The sequence below is a fragment of the Suncus etruscus genome, chromosome 2 (genome assembly GCF_024139225.1).
Source record: "Suncus etruscus isolate mSunEtr1 chromosome 2, mSunEtr1.pri.cur, whole genome shotgun sequence".
Lineage (NCBI taxonomy): Eukaryota > Metazoa > Chordata > Mammalia > Eulipotyphla > Soricidae > Suncus > Suncus etruscus.
The window spans coordinates 152,034,165-152,059,627 of record NC_064849.1 but is presented as its reverse complement, the minus strand read 5'-3'; the positions used below and the strand labels follow the sequence as shown (position 1 = coordinate 152,059,627).

The following is a 25,463-nucleotide window of genomic DNA, read 5'->3' as shown; positions in this document are numbered from 1 at the left end:
CAGCAGACACAGCAGTGAGTGAACTGGTTAGGGAAAAAATGCAACTCAATGCAGAGGAGCTATGTCGGGGCCCAGGATCCCAGGGCATACTCTGTTGCCTAGGAAACTGACACTGGCAATCTCCAACCTCTTGAAGGCCTAGTACATGTGTTTCTACAGACTTCTTCTTTCTAATCAAGTCCACACAGTTTATGTCTGATTGGACCCTAACTCATTCAAAGAACACTTGCCTAAAATCATGACCAAGCATGAGGAACAGTGGCAGATTTAAAGCAGAGGGACTGGAGCAGCAGCACTAAACTAAATCCCATGATTTCAATACTCTGATGAACCAAGGTATCACATTTTAAACAAATGAAAAAGAGCTAGTACAACATCTATGAGCCAGACAAAGAAGCAAGGTAGGACTGGATCCTGCCAATCCAGGCCCCCTAGACGATCTTCTCAGAACGTCCCCTGATGGACACTTAGAGAAATGGAAATGGTCCAAACACACACATAGGACCGAGGAGGGATTACAGGAGCTGAAGTACAAGTACCACTTCTGGAGGCTCCAGAGAACCCCTACAAGGCCGGGCCCAATAGCACATCAACCCTGGGTTTAAATATTAAGATCCCCAGATCCACAGTGCTTAGAAGAGTCTCTGTGGAAATAAGTTTAGGGCCCTAAACCTCCTGCCCAGAAAAAAAAAAAAAAAAAAAAACAGAATAAGAGCTAGCAGAGGCTTTTAAAAAAGGCAGTTTAGGGGGCTGGAGAGATAGCACAGTGGTAGGGCGTTTGCCTTGCATGCAGCCGATCCAGGACGGATGGTAATTTGAATCCCGGCATCCCATATGGTCCCTGGAGCCTGCCAGGAATGATTCCTGAGTGCAGAGCCAGGGGTAATCTGAGTGCCATTGGGTGTGTCCCCCCTACCCCCCAAAAAACATTTCCTCAATTAAAGAATATCCAAGAACCTTCTTTGAAAGCTAATAAGAGGGTGTGCGCACGAACTACCAGGAGTGGTTGGTATCCCGAGTACTGCATGCCTCCAGCAGTACCACATCTTTAATTTTTTTTTTTTTTTTGGTTTTGGTTTTTTGGTTTTTCGGGCCACACTCACTTGATGCTCAGGGGTTACTCCTGGCTAAGCGCTCAGAAATTGTCCCTGGCTTGGGGGGGACCATATGGGACGCCGGGGGATCGAACCATGGTCTTGGTCTTTCCTTGGCTAGCGCTTGCAAGGCAGACACCTTACCTCTAGCGCCACCTCGCCGGCCCCAGTACCACATCTTTAGATCCTTGAATTGGACTCTGGATAGTTAGCTGAAAACTGCTGGGAAGAGCCCAAAAGTCTCCTGAACACTGCTTGGGAGCCCCACAAACCCTAGAAGAAATTATTAGTTTTACAATTTAGGGGGGTGGTACTCAGGGCTTATTTCTGGCTTTCAGTTCAAAAATGACCCCTGAATATGTGATACTGGGATGCAAAATAGGGTTGGTTGTATACAAGGCAAATGCCTTAACCCTGAACTATCTCTCCAGCCCGCAACTTTTTTTTTAAATCTACTCTAATTTGTTTGTTTAGCACAAAATCTGAAATATGACACAAGCTAAATTATATAATGGTGCTATCTAAAATTTAACAACTAGATTTTTGGATCACACCAATGATGCTCAGGGTTACTCCAGACCCTGTGGACTCAGATATTACTCCTGATGGTGCTCAGGGCACTACATGGGATGCTGGAGATCAAAATGAAACTGGGTTGGTGTGTAGTCCATCACCCAGACTGGTGCCACATGTAAAGCCAAATACCTATCTTCTTGTGTTCTCTCTTCAGCCCTCTAACAACCATACTTTTAGTTCTTATATAAAGGCTGTGTACAGTATTTACTAGATTTAATATTGTTAAGATGATGTATGACTACATAAAAAGTCTCTAATTTATTACCTTTGAATCTAATGTTTGATTTTGAAGCTATAGCAGATGAGAAATGAATCTTTCATTATTTGCCTGAGCATATAAATCAGGCACAACATTTCTTTTTCTTTCTTTTTTAAATTTTTTTTAGGCACAACATTTTTAAAAAGGCAACAAAAGAAACTGCTACCCAAGAAAGCATCTCCTTCAACATAGCCTAACTGGAATGGAACAAATTCACAGTTCTTCATTCCTGACATAGATTCCAGATTCCTGGAGGTCCTGAGAGAGATTTCAAAGGGTGAATTTCAAAAATTAACATTTCAAAGGCATGACTCACATATTTTCATCCTTGTATGAATGAAAAGTTGAGACAGTGGGGAATAGCATACATTTATGTTTAAAATATTTAAATGGCAAGTTTTTATTTAAAACATTTATATATATCCTAGTCTATAAGTGATAATTTAGAAAAATTCAAAGTAAACTAATGATAATGTGCCATTTACCTTTCCTGGTGTTTTTAAAATGCATTTAACTTTCTCCATTACATTTGAGACATCCCCAGAATCTTTCAGCTTCTTCCTGATATCTTCTTCCAATTCTTCCCACTGAAAAGCACCTGTAAATACATGAACATATGCTAGATTATTCTGTTAAACAAGAAGAAAAATGCATTCTTTATTAGCTACCAATGTTCCCTCTTATTTAGTATTTTTTCTTTCAGTATTTGGAATTTCTTTTAATTATAAATTTTTATTCAAGCATCACGATTACAAACATGTTTGTAGTTGGGTTTCATATAAAGTAACCCCCCCCTTCAACAGTGTAACCTTCCTGCCATCAATGCCTCCCACCTCCTTCTTCCCTTACCCCCTGACTTTCTTCAAGACAGGCATTCTATTTCTCTCTCACAATCATTGATTGTCATACTAATTGTTAGTGTGCTTATTTCTCTATCTGCACTCACCACTCTTTGTGGTAAGCATCATATGGTGGGCTGTTCCTTCCAGCTCTCATCTCTATTGTCTCTGGGTATTATTACCATACTGTCCTTTATTTTTCTTAAGTCCCACAAATGAGTGAGAATCATCAGTATTTTAATTTTCTTTTTACATGGTTTCCTGTCCATCTAATTCTCTTCCCATCATTCCCATCTCCTGTTTTGTCTTTGGCCATGTTTATTTTGTTTTGATTGTTCGCTGATTTTATATTCTTACACTGCACATTCAGATTAAATCATTGTTTTTTTTTTTCTTCTGGCTTATTTCACGCCACAGTTTCCTCACACTTTTTCTATTTTGCTATAGATGGCAGAATTTCATCATTGTTTGCTATCTGAAAATATTCTAATAGTAAATGGATTACATCTTTTTTGTCCAATCACTTGCTGATGGGCATTTTAGCTATTGTGACTATTTCCCCCTACCACCACTTTTTAAAGCCCCATTTCTATGCCAAATATATGTCCTTATAATTACTCTATAACATTTAAATTGCACTTATTGTTTTCTGGAGCCAAAATATTTGTACAGGGGTTAAGGCATTTGTCTTATATGCAGCTGATCCAGTTCCATTTCTGGAACTGCATGGTCCTCTGAGCACTGCCAAATTACCCTTTGCACAGAGCTAGGAGTAAGCCTTGAGCACTGACTGATATGTGTGCTCCCAAGCACTGCTCCCCTTCCTTCAAAAAGAAAAAATGGTGGGGCCAGAGTGGGTGGGACATTTGCCTTATACAAAGTCGACCTGGGTTCGATCCCGGCATTTTATATGATCACTGTCAGGAGTATTTTTGAGCACAGAGCTAGGAGGTAACCCTTGAAGTGGTGTGGTCCCAAAGCAAACTTAAACAAAAAACAAAACAAACAAAAAACAACCTACTGTTTTCCTTCCACTAAATTGTTCCTCAAACCCTGGAGACTTACTCTCTCAAAGCAATAGTGAGAATGCAGGTCATCATCATAAACACATTTAAATGCAAGTCCAATGCCCCCAAAATCTGCCTTGAGTAAGGAGATAGATGTGATATTTTCCATAGCTGAATTAAATTGTACTGACTGGACATATTGTTATGTTGAATGAATTAAATTGTACTGACCGAATTCCATCAGAGAGAGAAATATGCAGTAGGAATCAAATATATTCAGGTCCTGTGTCTTGTCAGATTGAAATGCTCATTAAATACTTTAACAGAATTGGCCTGAAGAAGAGTTCCAGACCATACCCTGGGGAGCTCCAGAATGAAGGCAGTTGAAATGAATTCACCCCATCTGCTCCCTCGATCCCCTTAACTTCACTCCCACCACTTCCAAGCCAGCTCTCCCACAGGCTCATTCCAACCTTCTAGTCTACTTAAAGTGCCCCAGGCTTTTCCTCCAGAGCTTATGGAACTTTTGCTAGTCTTTGGTCCAAAAGTTCACTTTCGTTCTCCTCTCACCACGCACAGTCTCTGATTAAGCTTCCTGTTTCCCTCATGGTCTTTTTTCACTGATCTATCACATTGCTCAGTGCTGGTATGCGTCCCCAAGGCACAATTTCAATCATAGTATTATTTATCTCTATCCATTCCATAGAAAGTTTAACTCAAAAAAAATAAAAACATAAGATATAATATGCAAGGCGCAGGTGGAAGATAGAGGTTCTGTATCTCATTAACCATTGGTGTAACTTCTTGAAATTTTGGTTTGAGCCACACCCAGCAGTGCTCAAAGGTAAATTCCTCCTGGCTCTGGTGGGCTTGGGAGACCATATGGGGTGCTAAGGATCAAACCCAGGTCAATCACATACAAGACAAATACTCTACTCACTGTACTACTGCTCCAACTCTGAGGGGTTTGTTTATTTATTTATTTATTTATCTTTTGGATTTATGGCCATACCCAGCAGCTCTCGGGGGTTACTCCTGGCTCTGAGCTCAGAAATTACTCCTGGCAGTCTGGCAGGGGAGTATATGGGATGCTGAAAAATAGAATTCAAGACCACCGCAGGCAAGGCAAATGCCCTACCTGCTGTGCTACTACTCTGGCCCCAACTCTAGACTTTTTTGTTTGTTTGTTTTTGGGCCATACCCGGTGACTCCTGGCTATGCACTCAGAAATCGCTCCTGGCTTGGGGGACCATATAGGAGGCCAGGGAATCGAACCGGGCAGTCCATCCTAGGTTAGCGCGTGCAAGGCAAATGCCCTACTGCTTGCGTCACTGCTCTGGCCCCAACTCTAGACCTTTCTTTGAGGGGGTGGTTGGGTCACACCCAGCAGTGCTCAGGGGTTACTCCTGGCTCTATGCTCAGAAATCTTTCCTGGCAGGCTTGGGGGACCATATGGGATGCTGGGATTTGAACCACCAACCTTCTTCATGCAAGCCTTACCTCCATACTAGCTCTCTGGTCCCAACTCTAGACTTCTTAATGCTCCGCCAAAGCTTTCAATTCCTAACCCTAACCATGAGACCACATGACTTAGGAGTCTGTGGCATCGAGGACCTATCGTTTACGGAAGAATGTCCTAACTAAAGGCATGAAGGATTACTCAGTGCAAACATAGAAACTGCAGTTTTGGCTTCCAGATCACTGTCCTTCTGTGCTAATCAATGCATGTTAATACTAACATACAGTATTAATTAACTTTCCAGTCGGAAATGAACATATATGCAAGACAGACCCTTCAGTATGACATGGCAGAAATGTGTCTAGAGAAACAATCCCAAGCCTTTTCTGTTGAGGCAAAGGCACTACCAAAAAATGAGAGCACCTTTTCTAAATGTAGGATCCAAAGTCCACTGTAACACAATAGACACAAAGCCTGAATCCTTAAATATTTCGTGTATTTTATAAAGAACTACAACATTCTTTGCACTCTGGCTTCCCCCACACGCCCTCAAGACACTCGACAGTTTTGAAGTGTTTTTGCAGTCCATGTTTGCTCAAGGCAAACAGTTCCAACCGTGTTGTGAATGTGGTTCTGCATTTCCCACCAGAGAAAATCAGACAGGCACCACCTTTTCCAATCCAGAAAGACCCGGCGAGGCTAAGACTTCCAGAAGGAAACCATTGCTTGACTTGTTTTAAAACTCTGTTCAAAAATTTTTTGTTAAAAAAAAATAAAATCAAAGTAAGATCATAAATTGCCCATTTCTTCACTAAAATCTGCGAGGGGAAAATTCAGGCTATAACTTTTACCTGTTAAACAAGTCCTTAAAAATTAAATATAAGGGCCAGAGAGATAGTATGGAGGCAGGGCATTTGCCTTGCATGCAGAAGAATGATGGTTCGAATCCTGGCATCTCATGTGGTCGCCCGAGCCTGCCAGGAATGATTTCTGAGCATAAAGCCAGGAGTAACCCCTGAGTGCTGCTAGTTGTGACCCCAAAATAAGAAAAATAAGAAATAAAATAAAACAGCAAACTAGCCACCAAAAATAAATTAACATACAAAAAAACCCTCAGTAAATATTTTAGGCACTTGAGTGACAATCTACTCCCCCCTTCTCCTTTTGTGCTCTGTTCTGGGACTACAGTGGTTGGTGCTCAGGGATCATTCCTAGTGAGGATCAGGGAACCTTATGAGGGGCCTGGTATTGAACTAGGATAAGTCCATAAAGGGCAAGTGCCTTTTCCTTAGTACTATCTCTCCAGTGTCGATTTGTTTTCTGTTTTTAGAATTTTTTTTTTGCTAGAATACTTTTAAACAATCTAATTTTGTTTGAGACTGAGATTATGCTCTGTAAATAATGGGTGATTAGTAAGGAATGATATTAGTAATGTCATGCAGAGCTGCTGAATGGGGCAGTTGCTTCCTTCCCTTCCCTTCCCTTCCTTTGAGTGAGCAGAATGGCCCTTCTCACAATCCAGACCCATGGTCTATATAGCCCACTCCAACCCCATGCCTGAGTCACACATAGAAAAGTAAGAGTAGAATGGCAATGAGTAGTCCAGAGTTGGAGTAGAAGTTTGTGCTCAGGAACTTATGGCTCAGCAAGTTCTTCAACCTGCCATCAAGCCTCTTTTCATCTGTCCCCTGTATGTTCCCCCAGATCCCCCAGATAAGCATCTTTTTTCTTTTCGGGGGAGGGGGATTTGAGGCCACACCTGATGATGTTTACTCCTGGCTATGCGCTCAGAAATCATTCCTGGCTCGGGGGACCATATGGGACACAAGGGATAGAACTGAGGTCCGTCCTGGGTCTGCTGCATGTAAGGCAAACACCCTATTGCTGTGCTGTTGCTCTGGCCCAAGCATTCTCTTTCTGAGTTTCATATGAGTTGATATCCAGCCTCCTATAGCCCAGGTCCAAAAACCTCTACAGCAGCTCCCTTTGATGCTTGGCACATTTGGACTTTGTGCAATAAGACTGATAACTGGGCAGCTCTTCCAGGGGCCTAGACCAAATCCCTAGTTGTATACCTCTGGCTGTTCCTGCTGGTTTGTTCTTCCAAGAGTAGGTTCACTGCTGCCTGTGATCTAGTATATTAGCAAGTATATTAGTATATTAGCATATTAGTATAATTACTATTAATGTTATTAATTATATAATCATTAATTATGAGTATAATTAGTATAATTAGCATAATTAGTATATTAGCAAGTATATTAGCCTGCAAGACTATGGGAGCCAAAATGCCAAGCTCTGGCAAGGGTGTACCAAGTCAAAATCTGCACATAATGGACCACCTGTCATCAACAATGGTGACCTTCCCAAGAAAGTGGCAACTGGTATCCTGTCTTGCCAGTGCTATTCCATCCTCCCATCATCATCACACACAAGATTCCTGTAGTTTTCTAACTTCATTAGGTTTAAATTTTACAAGAACTTCTCAAGAGCAGCCTTCCTGGCCTAGAACAGCCTCAGATCCTTCCAAGTTTCACCTCCTTCACTATATTTCAACCAGCAAAAAAAAAAAAAAAAAAAAAAAAAAAAAAAAGCATATGTGGATTCCTGGAAAACAGCAGGGGTCAAGGAGTATGTTTTCATGAATCAAATGCTTCAATATATATATTTCTTCCCTGTACCTTTAGAAAGAGCATTTGAAAAACTTCTATCTGGGGCCGGGAAGGTGGCGCTACAGGTTAGGTGTCTGCCTTGCAAGCGGATGGACCGCGGTTCGATCCCCCGGTGTCCCATATGGTCCCCCAAGCCAGGGGTGATTTCTGAGCGCATAGCCAGGAGTAACCCCTGAGCGTCAAACGGATGTGGCCCAAAAACCAAAAGAAAAACTTCTATCAGGCAACTGGAGAAAACCTGGGATGAGGAAAACATTTTTTTTTTTTAATTCCTACCTTTCATTTGTTCTTTTGTTCCTTTCATTTTTCTCTGCATGCATTATCTTTTTAATTAAACAATTCACTCTACAGGAGAAAGTTAAGCAGATTTTATCACTAGAGACATGTCTAGCTATTTTATAGCTACCTATTAGCAAGGACAGAAACAATCTCAGAGTGTGCCTTTGAAAGTGTTCAATAGGGGCCGGAGAGATAGCATGGAGGTAAGGCGTTTGCCTTTCATGCAGGAGGTCATTGGTTCGAATCCCGGCGTCCCATATGGTCCCCCGTGCCTGCCAGGAGCAATTTCTGAGCCTGGAGCCAGGAATAACCCCTGAGCACTGCCAGGTGTGACCGAAAAACCACAAAAAAAAAAAAAAAAAAAAAAAGAAAGTGTTCAATAGAGATGGTATGAAATCTGCTGAATGATTTATAATTTTAACAGTCAAAATCATAGAAAAGAGAAATTAAGTACAATCATAGCATTTCTATAAATGTAGCACTGAAGACTTCTCTCTCTCTGTCTCTCTCACACACACACACAACATATAAACCATTTTTATTTTTCAAAACTAGTTTCAAATGGGAAGTTTAAACATAGAAATCTTTGGCACTAAATGAAGCCTGATTTTTGACATTGGAGTTATGATACAGCAGGTGAGGTGCCTGCCTTGCAAGCAGCCAACCAGATTTGATCTCTGGCACCCCATATAGTCTCAAGCTTGTCATTTATGATCCCTAAGTGCAGGCCTGGGTAGACCTAGGTGAGGTCCCAAATAAACAAAATGAATAAGTAAATAGCGTGATTTCTGCCATGCTGAAGGCACTATATGCTGGTGTGCTCAGCAGAAGATGTACTTTATCACTATAGGTAACAGTCCCAGCAATATGGATTTCAGGGCACACCACGTCTTCCGAGCTAATGTCCATCTAACCTCAGAACTGTGCAAGCTGCAACTGTATACCTCAAAACCATTACTTCAATTACACCTAAAAGAAAAAAATTTTAAATCTTACTTTTAATGTCAATTTTTTGGGGGGGTCACACCCGGCAGCGCTCAGGGGTTAACTCCTCACTCTATGATCAGAAATCACTCCTAGCAGGCTCGGGGGACCCTATGGGAAGCCAGGATTCGAACCACCGTCCTTTGATTTTTTTTTTGCAAGGCAAATGTCCTACCTTCATGTTATCTCTCTGGCCCCTAATGTCAATTTTTAAAGTAAAGAAATAAAAGTTTATTTTAATAAAATACTAATACTTTCTAATACTTAATAGAATGCTATTATTTTCTACTACTTTGGGAGAAGAGAGAAAGTGGGCTTTCTTCTCATAGGAAAGAAACCAAGAGTACAAATCTCAGGCAGATATACAGGCCCATCCCCAGACTGGAGAACAAGTTATAAAAAGAAAGAAATTATAGGAAGCCATTTGCCTTGCCTTGGGCTGACCCAAGTTCAATAAGTTGTACTCCGTATGGTCCCTGAGTCTTGCCAAGAGTGATCCCTGTCTGCAGCACCAGGAAGAACCCTGAGCACTGCTGTGTGAGCCCCAAAACAAAAGGAAGTTACATATCTCAGATGGAGATACAGGCACATCCCTAGAGTGGAGAATTGGCCAGAAAGGAAAAGAAATTATATATCTCAGCTGCAGATGTGGGCCAATTTCCAGAGTGGTTAATGACCCAATAACATCAGTTTCTTCAACTGAAAGCAAAACTTTCTTATCTGTATGGAATATACTTTTTCCTTATTTGCTAACCTTTATAAATTTTTCATCTGTTCCCAATTCTAAAGTACAAAAATAGATTCTAAACATTTTCCCAGACACATCATAGAAGAGTAACTTTAACATTTTTTTAGCATATAATTCTTCATGGAAAAAAAAAAAAACAAAAAAAAAAAAACAAAAAACGTTCCCACAGATGTCTATTTCAATGCTTACTCTAAGAGACTATTAGTTCTTTTTCTTTTTCTTTTTTTTCTTTTTTTTTTTTTTTCGTTTTTTTTGGGTCACACCCGGCGGTGCTCAGGGGTTACTCCTGGCAGTCTGCTCAGAAATAGCCCTGGCAGGCACGGGGGACCATATGGGACACCGGGATTCAAACCAACCACCTTCGGTCCTGGATTGGCTGCTTGCAAGGCAAACACCGCTGTGCTATCTCCCCAGGCCCTATTAGTTCTTTTTCATTTTAAATTTTGGGTTTTCTGGGGTGAAAGAGGGCTCAAGAGGGCAACCTGGCAGTTCTTCTGCCTTCTGACTCTGCCCTCAGGGATCATTCCTTGTGGTGCTCAGAGGACTTCATGAAACCCAGATCAGACATGTGCAAGGCAAACGCTCTGCCCTCTGTACTACTCCACTGAACATGTAAATTTTAGTTCAGTGAATTTTACACTTGGTGGTGCTCAGGGGCTTAGTGATGGGTGGCCCAGTAGAATTTAGGAACATGCATACAAACCCTTGAGCTCTACTGTCCTAGCCCCCCCCTTCCATTCTTTCTTTCTTCTTATTTTTGAGGGTTGGGGGCACATCCAGCAATGCTCAGGGCTTACTCCTGGCTCTGCTCTCAGGAATTATTCCTGGCAGTGCTGGAGGGACCAACTGTATCGGATGCTGGGGACTGAATCTGGGTTAATCATGTGCAAAACAAACACCTTACCTGCAGTATTATTACTTTGAGTCCTCATTTCTACCTGCATATTTAGAGGTGAGGCCTGCTTTTGAAAAATACACTCAGATAAAACTTTTATTCTAATTTTTTTAAATGGGCAGTTTTAAAACTAAGATTTATAAACTCATAAAAAAGACTGTCAAAGTGTTGGGCCAATTCTAGACCTAAAACAGATACTCTCTCAAGCATACTCTTCCCCTTCAATGGTAGAAAGATAAATGTTCAAGCCAAAATGAGCCAGAAGCAAGTAGTGAAATACCTGAATAAATGAAGCGCAGAATGTCAGACAAACAGGAACAAAAGGCGACATCTTTCACAATGACTCGTAAGGGCGGGTTGCCCGGAGACGCTTGCCTAGCACCTGGAAATGCAGCATCTCTGTTTACAGCAAAGAGATCCTGGGTGGTTCGAACGATGCTGGAGTCCTGAATGTCAGCAGGACTCTTCACATTGAAAAGCAGCATGAAAACGTGGCTTACGGCACACAGAACAATCTTATGGGCCTCAATGACGTCCTTCAACTCCGGATTGTAAAACACTACATCCACACACTGGCAGCAGAAGAGCAAGTTGTTTAAATCAGAGTTGTAATGTGAGGCTTCAGCTTTTAAGACTGGCATTTTTTCTATTATAGAAAATAAGAAATAAAAATAATAAGTTCCTCTGTGGGTCTATAGACACAGTTATGTTGGCTTTATTTTATATACAACAAAATATTTTAAAGTATTAGGTAGAACTACAGGGAATTACCAATATTTAAACTTTTTGACCTAGTTTAAACATTTTAGAGGTATATATAAGTTAATTGTCCTGGGATTGCTGTACTTCTTAACAGACATACAGAAATACTACAGTGCTGGGGTTGGAGAAATAGCATGGAGGTAGGATGTTTGCCTTGCATGCAGAAGGACGGTGGTTCAAATCCCAGCATCCTACATGGTCCCCTGAGCCTGCCAGGAGCGTTTTCTGAGCATAGAGCCAGGTGTGACCCCTGAGCGCTGCCATGTGTGACTCCCCCAAAAAAAGAAATACTACAGTTCCATAGAAGTAATTTATTTCATAAACCCCATAAAAATAAACATTGTTTCTCAATATATTTAATGTTCCAAAATAAAATATACCTTTAAAAGCTGAATTTCAATATGCTGTCATTCTATTTCTCTGGATAAAACTTCTTTTTTTTTTTAAACTTTGTTTATTGATTAATTGATTGGCTGTTGGGCCACAGCCATAGGTGCTCAGAGGTTACTCCTGGCTCTGCACTCAGAAATCGCCCCGGCAGGCTGTGGGACAATATGGGTGCTGGGAATCAAACAGGGTCCCTCCCGGGTCAGCCGCATGCAAGGCAAACACCCTACTGCTGTGGTATCTCTCTGGCCCCCTTGGATAAAAATTCAATTCAATTTTGAATAAGTTATTAAAAAATCCAATCTCACACATGAAATAGTTTGCTCCTGAGACTGTAAGACAGAGATCAAAATTATTCATTTTGCGTGTTTGTTTTGGGACACATCTGGCTATGCTCAAGGCTTACTCCTGGCTCTGAGCTCAAGGATCGCTTCTGGGATCATGTGAAATACCAGAACTCGAGCCCAGGTCAGCTACATATAAGGCAAGCATCTTTCCTCTGTGCTATTTCTCCAGCTCTGGTGGGTTACACTGCAATATCCCAAAGCAGGTCACAGTCTTGAATTCTATAGCTTGAAATCCTTTTGGCCATTTAATTTCTATTCTAGAATTATTTTACTTTCTCCAAGTAAAGCAATTTACCCTCCCAGAACTGACTACCCCTACCCATCAGGTTTGTGGGTGAGGTTGCTAATTTCTGTAAGAGAAGCTAACATTCAGGTGGCTAGTCTGATCACAAAGACAAAATTCTTTATTTTAAAGCAAAACCGAGACTATAAAACAGACAGTTACAAGCTACTTCAGGGTCAGACATTGGGACCTGGCCAGACATTTTCTCCTAGTAGTTCACTGTGCAAGCAAGGCCCCCAGTATGGAGCCTTGATGACTGAGAACAGAGGAAAAGCCTCAGAGCTTAGGAGCCATTTCCAACTAGCTAGCATCAGCTATCCTATGCCCATAGGCCTATGCTGTCTAAGACCCTTCAGTTATCTCAGTACAACCCCCACAGCTTTTTTAACCAAAATTTCAAAGATGCTTGGATCAGCACACCTGGCTGTGCTCAGGTCTTCTGCTGACTCTTAAGATCATGAATCATTGTGGACAGGGCTCAGAGGTCCATATGGGGTGCCAGGGATTGATGCTGGCTGGCTGTGTACAAGGCAAATCCCGTGCCCACATATCATTCTAACCCTGGACTCGAGTTTTTAAAACAATAAAACAAGATTCAAGTACCATTGGCTTCAAAATTACCTGAGTAAAACTTTTTGAAAATGAAGATTTCAGCTTCCATACTTATCTTAGTACCAGATAAGCCATGAACACTTGCTCTAAGGCTTGTAAAATATCTATGAAAAATATTGAACAAAAGTTCTTTTGCTCACTTATTACCTGGTTGTTCAAGCTGAGGTGGTCTAAGTCCATGAAATGAGTTGTTCATTTTCCGTTTCTTCATTTTTTCACTTGTCTTTTGATTTAAGGCTTGAATCATAAAATACTCCAACTAAAACACAAAGCAAAGTTTAATGTTCCAACAAAACAATGTCATGACTTTTTTTTTTTTTTTTTTAATTTTTCTGGTCAGGCGGGATGCCCTCCTTGTCCTGGATTTTGGCTTTGACATTCTCGATGGTGTCGCTGGGCTCGACCTCAAGGGTGATGGTCTTCCCTGCCAGGGTCTTCACAAAGATCTGCATCACTGCTTCCGCCGCTCGGCCGACCCGTTGACGAGAAAGAGGGTGGCGGACAATGTCATGACTATTAACTTCCCAAATCACTCTTGCCAAATATTTTAATGCCAGTGCTATGCGTACATTAACACCCATGTTATAAAAGTTTTTAATTAAAATAACTTATCAAGTGAAATAGACATCCTGTGTACATGGCTCAAGAAGGACCTGTTTGTTCTCTTGAATAATCAAGAAGTTAAGTGACCATCAGGAACTAGCTCAGAGTTGACCACAAATGTTCATATGAACATAACTCTGGACAGAACAGAACAGATCCGATATTTCCTATCAACAGGGAGAGATCATATGTACACTATTTTCTTTCTTGAATCAATGGCTGTAAAAATACATATTTCCCTTTATAAACCAAAACATCTATTATAATTCCAGAAGATAAGTACAAACAAAAATGTTCACAAGCATACTGAGAAAACAAATGGTTCTACAAAAGATCACCTACCTCTCCTGCTTCAACAAATGCATCATTAGAAAACACTAGAGGTGGGACTGGAGCGATAGCGCCATGGGTAAGGCGTTTGCCTTTCATGCAGCCAACTTGGGTTAAATATCCCATATGGTCCTCCGAGCCTGCCAGGAGTGACATCTGAGCAGAGGGACAGGAGTAACCCCTGAGTGCCACTAGGTGTGGCCCCCAAAAAACAAACAAATAACAAAAAAAAAAAACAGAGGTCCCCAGAACCTCCAGGATTGCCCAAGTAATCTCCAGCATTTCAAAGGCTAAGCAGCATCATATCCTTAGGCCCTTATATTGAAACACTGGCCTGTTTGGCCAAGAATTACTACTGGGGCTATAAACCTACAAACCACCTGAGCACTTATGGAGGTCTCCTCCAACCCCAAATCCACCTAAAAGCTAGATTCAGATTTGTATTCTTATAGACTCCTTAAAGTTTCATGCAGCCCAGAGCCTCTAATTTCTGGGCTCCAACACAATCTCTCCTTGGTTCTGTGCCTAGCTGCCCACACTCCTCTCTCCTTTGGTATTTTTCACATGCATCCACCCTTGCGTGCTCTCTGACCAGCAATATGATCCCAAGTGTTAAGAGCCTGGCCCAGGAACAAGGTCTGTATGAACCAGGAAACACTCAAAATTATCTGGGCAGAGAATTCTGAGACCCGAGTTTTAGGAGAATGATCATAGCATGGTTCAATAAAACTTTCTCTTCTGTGTGGTAAGTTGTTCTGTAAGTTGTTCTAGTCAATACAGTAGCCAGCCACTAGCCATGTGTTGCTACTTTGAATGCCTGAAATGTGGCAGGAACATCTGAATCTTAAAAAAACAATTTATGTACACACATCTGCCTATGGCTGGAGGCTCCCATCCTGTATGCTGAAGATCTCAAAAAGATCTCACACTAGCTGCAGCAGGCATATACCCTAGACACCAACAGGTGGCCTGCATGGTAGGAACCCTGGAGAAGGGCCAGACAGAGGCTCTCTAAAGGTTGAATGTGAATCCCCTGGTATGGGCCTGCAGGAAACACTACATAGCACTTCACCCGACTCACGATATTTTAGATGCTTCCTGCAATCTGACAGATCAGCTTCACCTTTGTTCTTGAAAATGCCATTATTTAAGTTCATGATTTCATTTGCCCTTTACTACTCAAGAAACAGGAAGTTCGTTGGTTTGTTTGTTTGGTTGAGTTGAGCCACAGCCAGTGGTGCTCAAGGCTGACTCCTGGCTCTGCACTCAGGAATTACTCCCGGCAGGCTGGGGAGACCTGATGGGATGCTGGGGATCAAACCAGGTGAGTGCCAGCAAGTACCCTACAGGCTGTACTATTACTCCAGCCCCAGAAAAGAGGTTACTCTATGATACAGAAAAGACATTCGCACTTCTATAATCATTGCAGTATTATTCACAATTGCCAAAATCTGAAAGCAATTCAAGTGCCCAAGAAAAGATGACTGACTGGATAAAGAAAATGGGGCCTGAGCTGTGGTACAGCAGTAGGGCATTTGCCTTGCATAAGGCTGATCTAGAATGGACCATGGTTCTATCCCCTAGCATCCCATATGGTCCCCCAAGCCAGGAGCGATTTCTGAGCGCATCAGGAGTAACTCCTGAGCATCACTGGGTGTGACCCAAAAACAAAACAACAACAAAAATATGGTACATATATACAATGGAGTACTGTCAGCCATCAGGCTGCGTGAAAAGATTTAAAGTCATATAATTTGCTAATACGTGAATGGGTCTGAAGAGTATCACATTGGGGAGAAGTCAGTCAGAAAAGGGACAAACACAGAAAGATCTTTCTCAGATTCAGAGAATAAGGAAATAAAAGGGAATTATACACAAAGGAGGGAAAATTGGGAAAGGGGAATAGATCAAGGAGGTGTATTATACAATGGTAAAGAGAAGTGGCCCTCTGGAGGTAGTGCTGAAAGAAGGTAATGTGATATGCATGATATGCCAGCAGCAACAGTATTGTAAACCACAGTGCCTATAGGGAAGAAAAAGTTAAAAATAAAAAAGTGCCTCTCAGGCCAGGAGAGAAACTGGGGAAGGAAAATGAACATTAGTAAAGGGATTGGTTTTGGAACATTGTACGCCTGACATGAATAACTTTATTCATGTAGTAATTTTGTAATTACTAAAATTTAGTCATTTTATAACTTTACCATTCATGGTGATGTAATAAAAAATAAAAAGGTGGAGCAGAAGTGATAGCATAGCAGTAGGGCATTTGCCTTGCACGTGGCAGACCCGGGATGGACCCAGGTTCTAATTCCAGAATCCCATATGGTTCGCTGAGCCTCCCAGGAGTGATTTTTAAGTGCAGAGCCAGTAAATAACTCCTGAGCACAGCCGGGTATGGCCCAAAAACCAAATAATAAAAATACATAAATGAAAAGGAGATTATTTTGATCTTATTTCCCTACTCTCATCACTTTTCATTTTTTGGTTTGTAAACCACTGTTTGTGCTCAGGGTTACTCCAAGCTTGGTGCTTAGGGATTATTCTTGATGGTGTGAAGGATGAAACTGAGGTCTGCCATGTGCAAGGCAAACAGCCCTCTATTTCTCAGCCCCTCGTCAGATCTTGAGTTAAGGAGACAGATACCACTCTGCATGCTCCCACCTTGGCCATGCAGTTAATGTAATAATGCTCCAATTCTAGATGTTAAGACAAGGGAGAGAGAAAAAGGAGAGACAGAAAAGAACTTGAAAGGTGGAAAGTAGGGACCTGAGAATAAGGAACCAAAAAAAAAAAAAAAATGAGGCTTGGAGCATCAGCCTCATCCTCCCCAAAATAGAAACTTACTATCTTTTTTTTTTCCTGTCTCCTTATTCCAGAGAAATGCGATATGTTTAGACTAAATTAAGTTTTAAATCACTAAAATGTAATGTGCTTTCTAGGAAAAATAATTTCTATCCTTCTCTACCTTTCTATTATCACTATAAATAAAAGCTTTATTTTTTTTAAATATGGAACGCTTCATGAATTTGCATTCATCCTCGCACAACGGCCATGCTAATCTTCTCTGTATCATTCCAATTTTAGTATATGTGCTGCCGAAGTGATAAAATTATTTAAGTAATGGTAATAATAGGTATCATGGCAAGATTTTCCTTAATGATGTAATTGGGGAAGGCACCAAACAGTGCTCAGGGGGTCCTGAGGCCACTCCAGGTCATTCTCAGCAATTAGTTCAATGCTAGGGTGTGGAACTTGGGGCTCTGAGGCACATCTGTTGGTGCTCAGGGCCTCTAGAGCTATATGCTGCAACCAGGCAGTGCTGGGATCCAACTGGGGCTAGCCACATGCAAGTCCTGCACCTTAACTGTCTCTCCCTTTCTCCTCTCTCTCTCTCCCCTTTCTTCTCTCTTTCTCTCTCTCCCCCTAATGCTGTACTTTACATGTTGAATTTTACCACTTATATTGTTTCTGCAACTCCAGGACAAATGACATAACTTCTATAGTTATTGGAAATCATAATATTTCAACATGAGTCCACATACTGAATTTTACTCTGCTTTAAATTATTTTCAGTGGGGCCGGAGAGATAGCATGAAGGTAGTATGTTTGCCTTGCATGCAGAAGAACGATGGTTCGAATCCTGGCATCCCATATGGTCCCCCGAGCCTGCCAGGAGTGATTTCTGAGCATAGAGCCAGGAGAAACCCCTGAGCACTGCCGAGTATGACCCAAAAAAACAAAAATAAATAAATAAATTATTTTCGGTGATTACCAGACTTGTTTCTGAAGAGTAGCTTCTTAGAGAACCATAGAGAAAGTTCCAAATCCAAGTATCAAATAGAGGATACAATTCCACAACACCTTTCAGTAACAGATCATCCTATTACTGGGTGGCTGGTGTGGTGTGCTCAGATCTCTGAGACTTAAAAGCCTACAGGACTTAATAAATATCACCACAACTAAGCAGGTCAGCTCTAGCTCCCTGCATATCCAACAAGAAGTTAACTGGGGGTCAGTGGGGGGAAGAGTAATGATAAAGTGGTACAGTGAGTAGGGTGCTTGTTTTGCATGTGGTTGACCTGGGTTCCATTACAGACTCCATATGGTGCCGAGCCTATCCAGAGACAGAAGTAAACACTAAGTACCGCTGGGTGTACACACACACACACACACACACACACACACACACACACACACACACACACAAAATTATCTGGTTATATAAGTTATCTGATTATCTGAACTACACCAAAATTTTAAGGATATGCCAAAGCACATAGAAGTAAAAATGATGCTTTTTAAGGAGTAGGCAGGAATCTGAGCCAGAGAGATAGCATGGAGGTAAGGCATGCAGAAGGATGGTGGTTCGAATCCTGACATCCCATATGGTCCCCCAAGCCTGCCAGGAGCGATTTGTAAGCGTAGTAGAGCCAGGAGTAGCCCCTGAGTGCTGCCAGGTGTGACTCAAACACCAAAAAAAAAAAAAAAAAAAAAGGAATGAAGAAAATTTTCTGGGTCTACTCCTTCAGGCTGCAAGACTTGCTGAACTACGTAAAGATGAGTACTAAGCCAAACGTCACCAGTTTGTGAAAATCAACATGCCTTTGAGATGAACATCGAAGATCAATATAAGCCAATCGCCACATGGAAACAAAATACCATGTTCCTCAACATAAAACATTTCCTTGCAGAAAAAACACGGCTTGAGTCTCACAACCCCCCTAACACTTCAGTAAGTTTCTTTCTTGAGGTCAAGTCTGGCTATGCTCTGGACCTTGATTTCTTACGGATGTTCTGGAAAACAGCTGAAGAGTCAAGCTGACAAGTGACTTTACGCAACAGGAATTTCCACTTACCACTCCTCCAAAATACTTTCCTATGTAGAAGTCATCCAGGCTGTGCAGCTCCAGATAGGTGGCGCCCAGTTCCTTAGCAAGCTGGATCCCTTCAGTCGTACTGACACAGCTTCCTCGGTCTGAAGTGCACAATGGGCATGTGCAAGGTAACTCTTCTGAGAAAAAAATGTAAGTAGAAAGGGTCCTTGAAATGAAGTGGTGAAAATAGGCAAAGAGACAGTCTATCCAGGAGACAACAAATGAAGAACTCACACTAGAACCACAACCCCAGGATAGTTAAGAATGACTACTCACTGAACTTGGAGTGGAAAGTGTCAATGAGAGCAAGGAAACCCCTAACATAATGGACTCCTTAATAATAGAGTGTCTAACTCTGCTTTAAATTCTTTTCAGTGATTACGAGACTTGTCTTCTGAGGAGTAGCTTCTTAGAGAACCATAGAGAAAGTTCCAAATTCAAGTTTCAATTGCAAGGAGAAAAAATCATTAAGAAATTGAAAAGCAGAAGTATGGCTAGTCCAACAGTCGATCAGTAACAGCAGGCCTGTTTCCTCTTACACAGTTTTGAATCCTCCCAAGTTTGGGCACCAGTTGAACAATCTGTATAATACCTTGAGAAAACATGGAAAACGGGCTGGAGAGATAGCATGGAGGTAAGGCGTTTGCCTTTCATGCAGAAGGATGGTGGTTCGAATCCTGGTATCCCATATGGTCCCTCTTGCCTGCCAGGGGCGATTTCTGAGCATAGAGCCAGGAGTAGCCCCTGAGCACTGCAGGGTGTGATTCCAAACCCCCCCCCCAAAATAAAGAAAATATGGAAAACAATGAGCTGGTTTTTGTTTGTGTGTGTCTTGTTTCATTTTGTTTGAGACACACATGGTGATGGTCAAGACTTACTCCTGGCTCTGTGCTCAGGTATCACTCCTGGTGTTGCTCAGAGGAACGTATAAGCAAATCAAACCAAGCTCCATTGCTTGAAGACAGGCACTGTAACCCCTATACTATTTATCTGGCCCATGGACTGGCTATTTATTTATTTTTTTTTTATTTATTTGGTTTTGGAGTCATACCCGGCAGTGCTCAGGGGTTACTCCTGGCTCTACACTCAAAAATTGCTCCTGGCAGGCTCAGCGGGGGAGGGGGAAACCATATGGAATGCTGGGATTCGAACCACCATCCTTCAGCATGAGAGGCAAATGCCCCACCACCATGCTATTTCTCCAGCCCCCAGGACTGGCTTTTTTAAAAGATAATATTTAGGGGCTAACCCCTGAGCACTACAGATTGTGACCCGAAAAACAAACAAACAAAATATTTAGGGCCTAGAGAGACAGTACAGGGATTTGCCTTGCATGTGTCTAGCTTAGGTTCAGTCCCTAACAATCCATGTGGTCCCTGTGGCCAGTCAGAAGTGATTCCTAAGTGCAGAGCTAGGAGTAAGCCCTGAGCATAACCCAGTGTATCTGAAATTTCCCAAATAAAAAGTTTTAAACATTATTTGCCACATCTGAATAGATCTTATACTTTTATTTGAACTTCTATTTGAACAAATCTTATAATTTGCTTTCATTTTCTCAACCTGACCTCACACCCTATAATGTATAGGACTGACACCTGGCTCTACACCCAGGAATCACTCTCGGTAGGCTTGGGGGACATACGGGATGTCGGGGATCAAACCCAGGTTGGCTATGTGCAAGGCCAATGCTCTACCTACTGTATTATCATTCCAACCTCTTTACTCAGTCTTCAAGACTACAAAAATGCTCCTTTCCTCATAAATGAAACATATATGTACGCTACACACAACAGGTCTTAGGGCTTATTCCCAGCCCTGTGCTCAAGGACCATTCCTGATGATGCTCAGTGGACCACAAGTGGTATTATAATCAAACCTGGGTCATTACATCCAAGGCAAGTGCCTTACCTACTGCACTATTGAACTATCTCTCCAGCCTCTAAAGCTTTTTTTTTTGGGGGGGGGGTGGGGGTAGACCACATCCTGTGACTCTCAGGGGTTACTCCTGGCTATGTGCTCAGAAATCGCTCCTGGCTTGGGGGACCATGTGGGACACCAGAAATCAAACCAGGTCCGTCCTGCATCTGCTGCATGCAAGGCAAACACCCTACTGCTATCGCTCCGGCCCTAAAGCATTTTTTTTAATCAAACTATCTCACATCTCAAACCCTGAAACATTCAAATGTAGAAACTAAAGTTCAATCACTCTTTTTTCCTTCAAAATCAAAACCATTAAAGGGGACCACAGAGATAGCACAGCAGTAGGCATTTGCCTTGCATGTGGCCAACCTGGGTCGAACCTGGGTTTGATTCCCAACATCCCATATGGTCCCCCAAGACTGCCAGGAGTAATTTCTGAGCACAGAGCCAAAAGTAACCCCTGAGTGCAGCAGAGTTTCACCAAAAAAAAAAAAAAAAAAAAAAAAAAAAAATCAAAACCATTAAAAACTAAAGGAAAAGTATTTTCTCAAAATATAAACTTCTTCAAGAATTATGTTTGTACCTGTGCAGCACTATTGCTGAGAACATGGTTATATCAAACTGTCAGAAAGAACAATACGCAATAAAGTTAAAATGTTTATTCAACTCCTGTTCTGTTAGCCAGCTTTGCTCTATTTCACAGCCTGTGATCATCAAGTTGTCATTCAGAAGGTAGCCAAGTCAGACGTGGTACATTCTTTACCCACCTTACAAATTATGTAGATAAGTTTCCCTGGGAGATAACTCTGAGATGGAGATGTTGGAATCTGGGTGGGATGACGATAATAAAATTGTCCTTAGAGATGAGAGATGTGAACCTGGACAGTAAAACATCTACCACTGCACTGAGAGTAGCAGTGATCAACTTAACTGATCCTATAGAAGACTCTGGAGCTTTGATGGTGTTTTAGAATAGTCCCCCAACTGGGGTCTGAGGGGAGAGATCCTAGGCTTTCGTATCCCTAAAGCAACCAGCATTTTGGGGAGGACTACCCCATGGAAGAGGCATAACCTGAAGCCAGCAGCTTCATTCAGCAGAGGGTGATGAGTTTAAATAAAAGTTACCAATGAGGGGCCGGGCGGTGGCGCTGGAGGTAAGGTGCCTGCCTTGCCTGCGCTAGCCTAGGATGGACCGCGGTTCGATCCCCCGGCGTCCCATATGGTCCCCCAAGCCAGGAGCGACTTCTGAGCGCATAGCCAGGAGTAACGCCTGAGCCTCAAATGGGTGTGGCCCAAAAACCAAAAAAAAAAAAAAAAAAAAAAAAAAAAGTTACCAATGAAATGGTTTTATTCAGAAACAAGTACCAGAAGTGAGGGAAGATAACAGTGGGAGTAGGGGGCAATGCCTAAGTGGACTTCCCTAATCAAGGGCTAAAGACCCATTCTGAAGGGTCTCTGGACGGCTGATTTCCATGGAAAAGGGACACTAGTGTTTGTATGGGAGGTATTAGGGCATGCTGGACTTCTGTTAGAAAAGGTATTCATGGAACTTTAGAGATAGCACACCAGGGGCCAGAGTGATAGCACAGAGATAGGGTATTTACCTTCCACTCAGCTGACCCAGGACTGACCTGGGTTCCATTCCTGACATCCCATATGGTCCCCAGAGCCTGCCAGGTGCGATTTCTGAGTGTAGAGCCAGGAGTAATTCCTGAGTGTTGCCGGGTGGGACCTCAAAACAAAACAAAAAAGTCCCCCAAGCCTGCCAGGAGTGATTTCTGAGCTCAGAGCCAGGAGTAACCCCTGAGCACCACTGGCTGTGGACCAAAAACTCAAAATAAACAAATTAAAAAAAAAGAAAAAGAAAAAAGAAAAGGCATCCATAGCCTCATTTTAAAGATGGAAGAGACTATGTTAGAGATGAAGAAATAATAATAAAATTATTACTTCCTTAACCTAACAACACATTAAAAGATAATATAGCGGTGGAGGCCAATGGATTGGAATGTTGTATGCTAATACCTGTCATTGATAATATTGTAAAACATGGTACTTCAAATAGAAGGAAAAAAACATAAAAATTTAGTTCAGGCAAAGTATCATTAATTCCAGATATACAGAAAGTTAAAAAATTAAGGTCAAGTTCTCTAAATTATGGCATAAATCCAAATCTAATTTTTTTGATGGGGGCACAACTGGCAGTGCTCAGCAGTTATGCCTGACTGCACTCAGAAATCATTCTTGGTGGTACTTGAAGGATCATATGAGATGCCAAAGTTGGCTACATGTCAGGCAAGCTCCTTACCTACAGCACTACCTGGCCCCTACATCCAAATTTTTGCTTTGACTTTTTCTCAGTTTTATCTGGTTATGCTTTGATATTTTTTCTAAATCATTTTAGGTTTGAAACAAATAAAATTTGTGTCAAAAATTTTGGCTCTCTGGAAAATTCCACATTGACATTTCTCATTTCTTGCACAGCCTTCACAAGGCCCAATGTTTTCTGAAGATGAAGGTCACCTCATGTCCATAAAGCTCTCTTGTGTTGACAAAATGTGTGGGTAGGTAGAGGATCTTATTTAACTTTTGTTCAGTAGAAAATTAAGTCGTCAGGGGCGGTGTTCTTTTTTATGACTGAAACCCAACTACAGTCGCATTTATAATCATGGTGTTTAAATAAAGATATTTAAAAAAAAAGAAAATTAAGTTTTCAGTAGTGTTTCACAGGAAATAATTATGTGAACATAATTACTGTGCTGGTGTTTGTTTGGGGGGTCATACCCATTTGTGTTTAGGGCTTACTCTTGGCTCTGTGCTACAGAGATCATTCCTGGTAGGGTTTGGGGGACCATCTCAGATGCTGGAAATAGAACCTAACTTGGCTTGTGCAGAGCAAATGCCCTACCCACTATACTATCTCTCTTGCCCAATATAAAATAATTTTAAACAAATAATCTTGATATGACTGAAAAATCTAAGTTTAGGTTTTGCCTGAGTTTCACCAAATGAGTTGAGTTTTTCACTGTCTGGAGTTGTAAGCCTTTTGTTGATGAATATTCCAAGAAAACTCATATTTAATCCTTTCATTTCTATATCACAGAGATTTCATTTGTTGTTATTGTTATCGTTTTTTTAGTTTGGGGCCACACTTGGCAAGGCTCAGAGGTTACCGGGTTCTGCGCTCTGGAATCACTCCTGGGTGGCTCAGGAGACTATATAAGATGTCAGGGTTCAAACCCAGAGGATTGAACCTGGGTCAGACTCCATGCAAGGCAAACAACATCCCTGCTGTACTGTCTTTGAGCTCCAGAAAAGTTCATTTTATTTGTGCACATGTGTGTTTGTGTGTGTGATGTGTGCACATGTCTTAGAAAAATTTTGTTTTCACATGCCCCACAGAAAAAATGTTCAGTCGTTCTTTTTGAGCATAGTAAGAGAACTGGTAAAACAGTGATGGACTAAGTAAATTGCAGATTGAACCTTTATTACACCCATGATTGCAACAGTTTAAATTACACTAATTAGTTTTAATTAGACTTTCATCAGGAAGAGAGAATTTCCCAATGCATTTCAGATTGTGGTATTTTTCTTTCTTAAAATGTTTCATTTAGGGCCCGGAGAGATAGCACAGCGGCGTTTGCCTTGCAAGCAGCGGATCCAGGATCAAAGGTGGTTGGTTCGAATCCCGGTGTCCCATATTGTCGTCATGTGTTCCCCCCCCCCCCCCAGTGCCTGCCAGGAGCTATTTCTGAGCAGACAGCCAGGAGTAACCCCTGAGCACCGCCGGGTGTGACCCAAAAACCAAAAAAAAAAAAAGTTTCATTTATGGCTTGGGTAACATGATGACAACAGTGTTCATATGTATGCTATTGATGGACAAAATTACCATAGCCCACCACCACTACCCCTACCACTGAGCTTATGTCATCTCTAGTCCCATCTTGGTTTCCCCTACCTTCCCTCCATGGGGTTTTGTGACCTAAGGCCAAGATCTCACCACTTGTTTAATACTATCTATTCTCTACTTTGTTTCTCTCTGTTTCACAGATAAGTAAGATCATCACACATTTGTCCTTTCCCCTCTGATTTATTTTGCTTAAGATAATCCCTTCCAATCCCATCCATACTGCAGAGGACTGCATGGTTTCATCTTTTTTTACTGCATAGTATTCTGTTGTAGATATCTATATATAGATATGTATTACTACAAAAGTCCATTTCTTTTCTTTTGTCTTTATTTTTGGACCACACCAAGAGGTCACCTGGCCAACTCAGTCATATTTGGTGAATAGCCTCCAGGGTTTGAACTGGGATCAGTAGCACACAGGACAGTTCCATTTTGAAGAGATTCAAAACGTATCCTGAGAGTTTGCCTGTAGAACTAAGTTTGCTAATAGCAGTACATGTGAAGACTATGAAGGAACTGTGAAATAGTGGTAGAGGGACACTGGCACTCTGGAATTGAGAATGGGGTAGTGGCCTCATAAAATATCTTAACACTACTGTAAATTATGATGATTCAATAAAAAGTGC

The 25,463-nt window shown here is 41.6% G+C and overlaps 1 protein-coding gene and 1 non-coding gene across 2 annotated transcripts in view; both read right to left on the bottom strand.

Moving 5' to 3' along the window:
• Positions 1-25,463, bottom strand: part of RHOBTB3 (Rho related BTB domain containing 3) — a gene marked incomplete at its 5' end in the record, with an annotated part of 64,447 nt that overhangs the window by 24,768 nt on the left and 14,216 nt on the right. The window contains 4 exons of the mRNA XM_049769095.1: positions 2,415-2,527; positions 11,093-11,458; positions 13,351-13,462; positions 18,993-19,147. Coding sequence (XP_049625052.1) covers positions 2,415-2,527; positions 11,093-11,458; positions 13,351-13,462; positions 18,993-19,147 — 746 coding nt within the window. The remainder of the gene's footprint in view (positions 1-2,414; positions 2,528-11,092; positions 11,459-13,350; positions 13,463-18,992; positions 19,148-25,463) is intronic.
• Positions 17,139-17,240, bottom strand: LOC126002331 (U6 spliceosomal RNA). Its single transcript, XR_007493070.1, has one exon. It is a non-coding gene; the product is annotated as a U6 spliceosomal RNA (small nuclear RNA).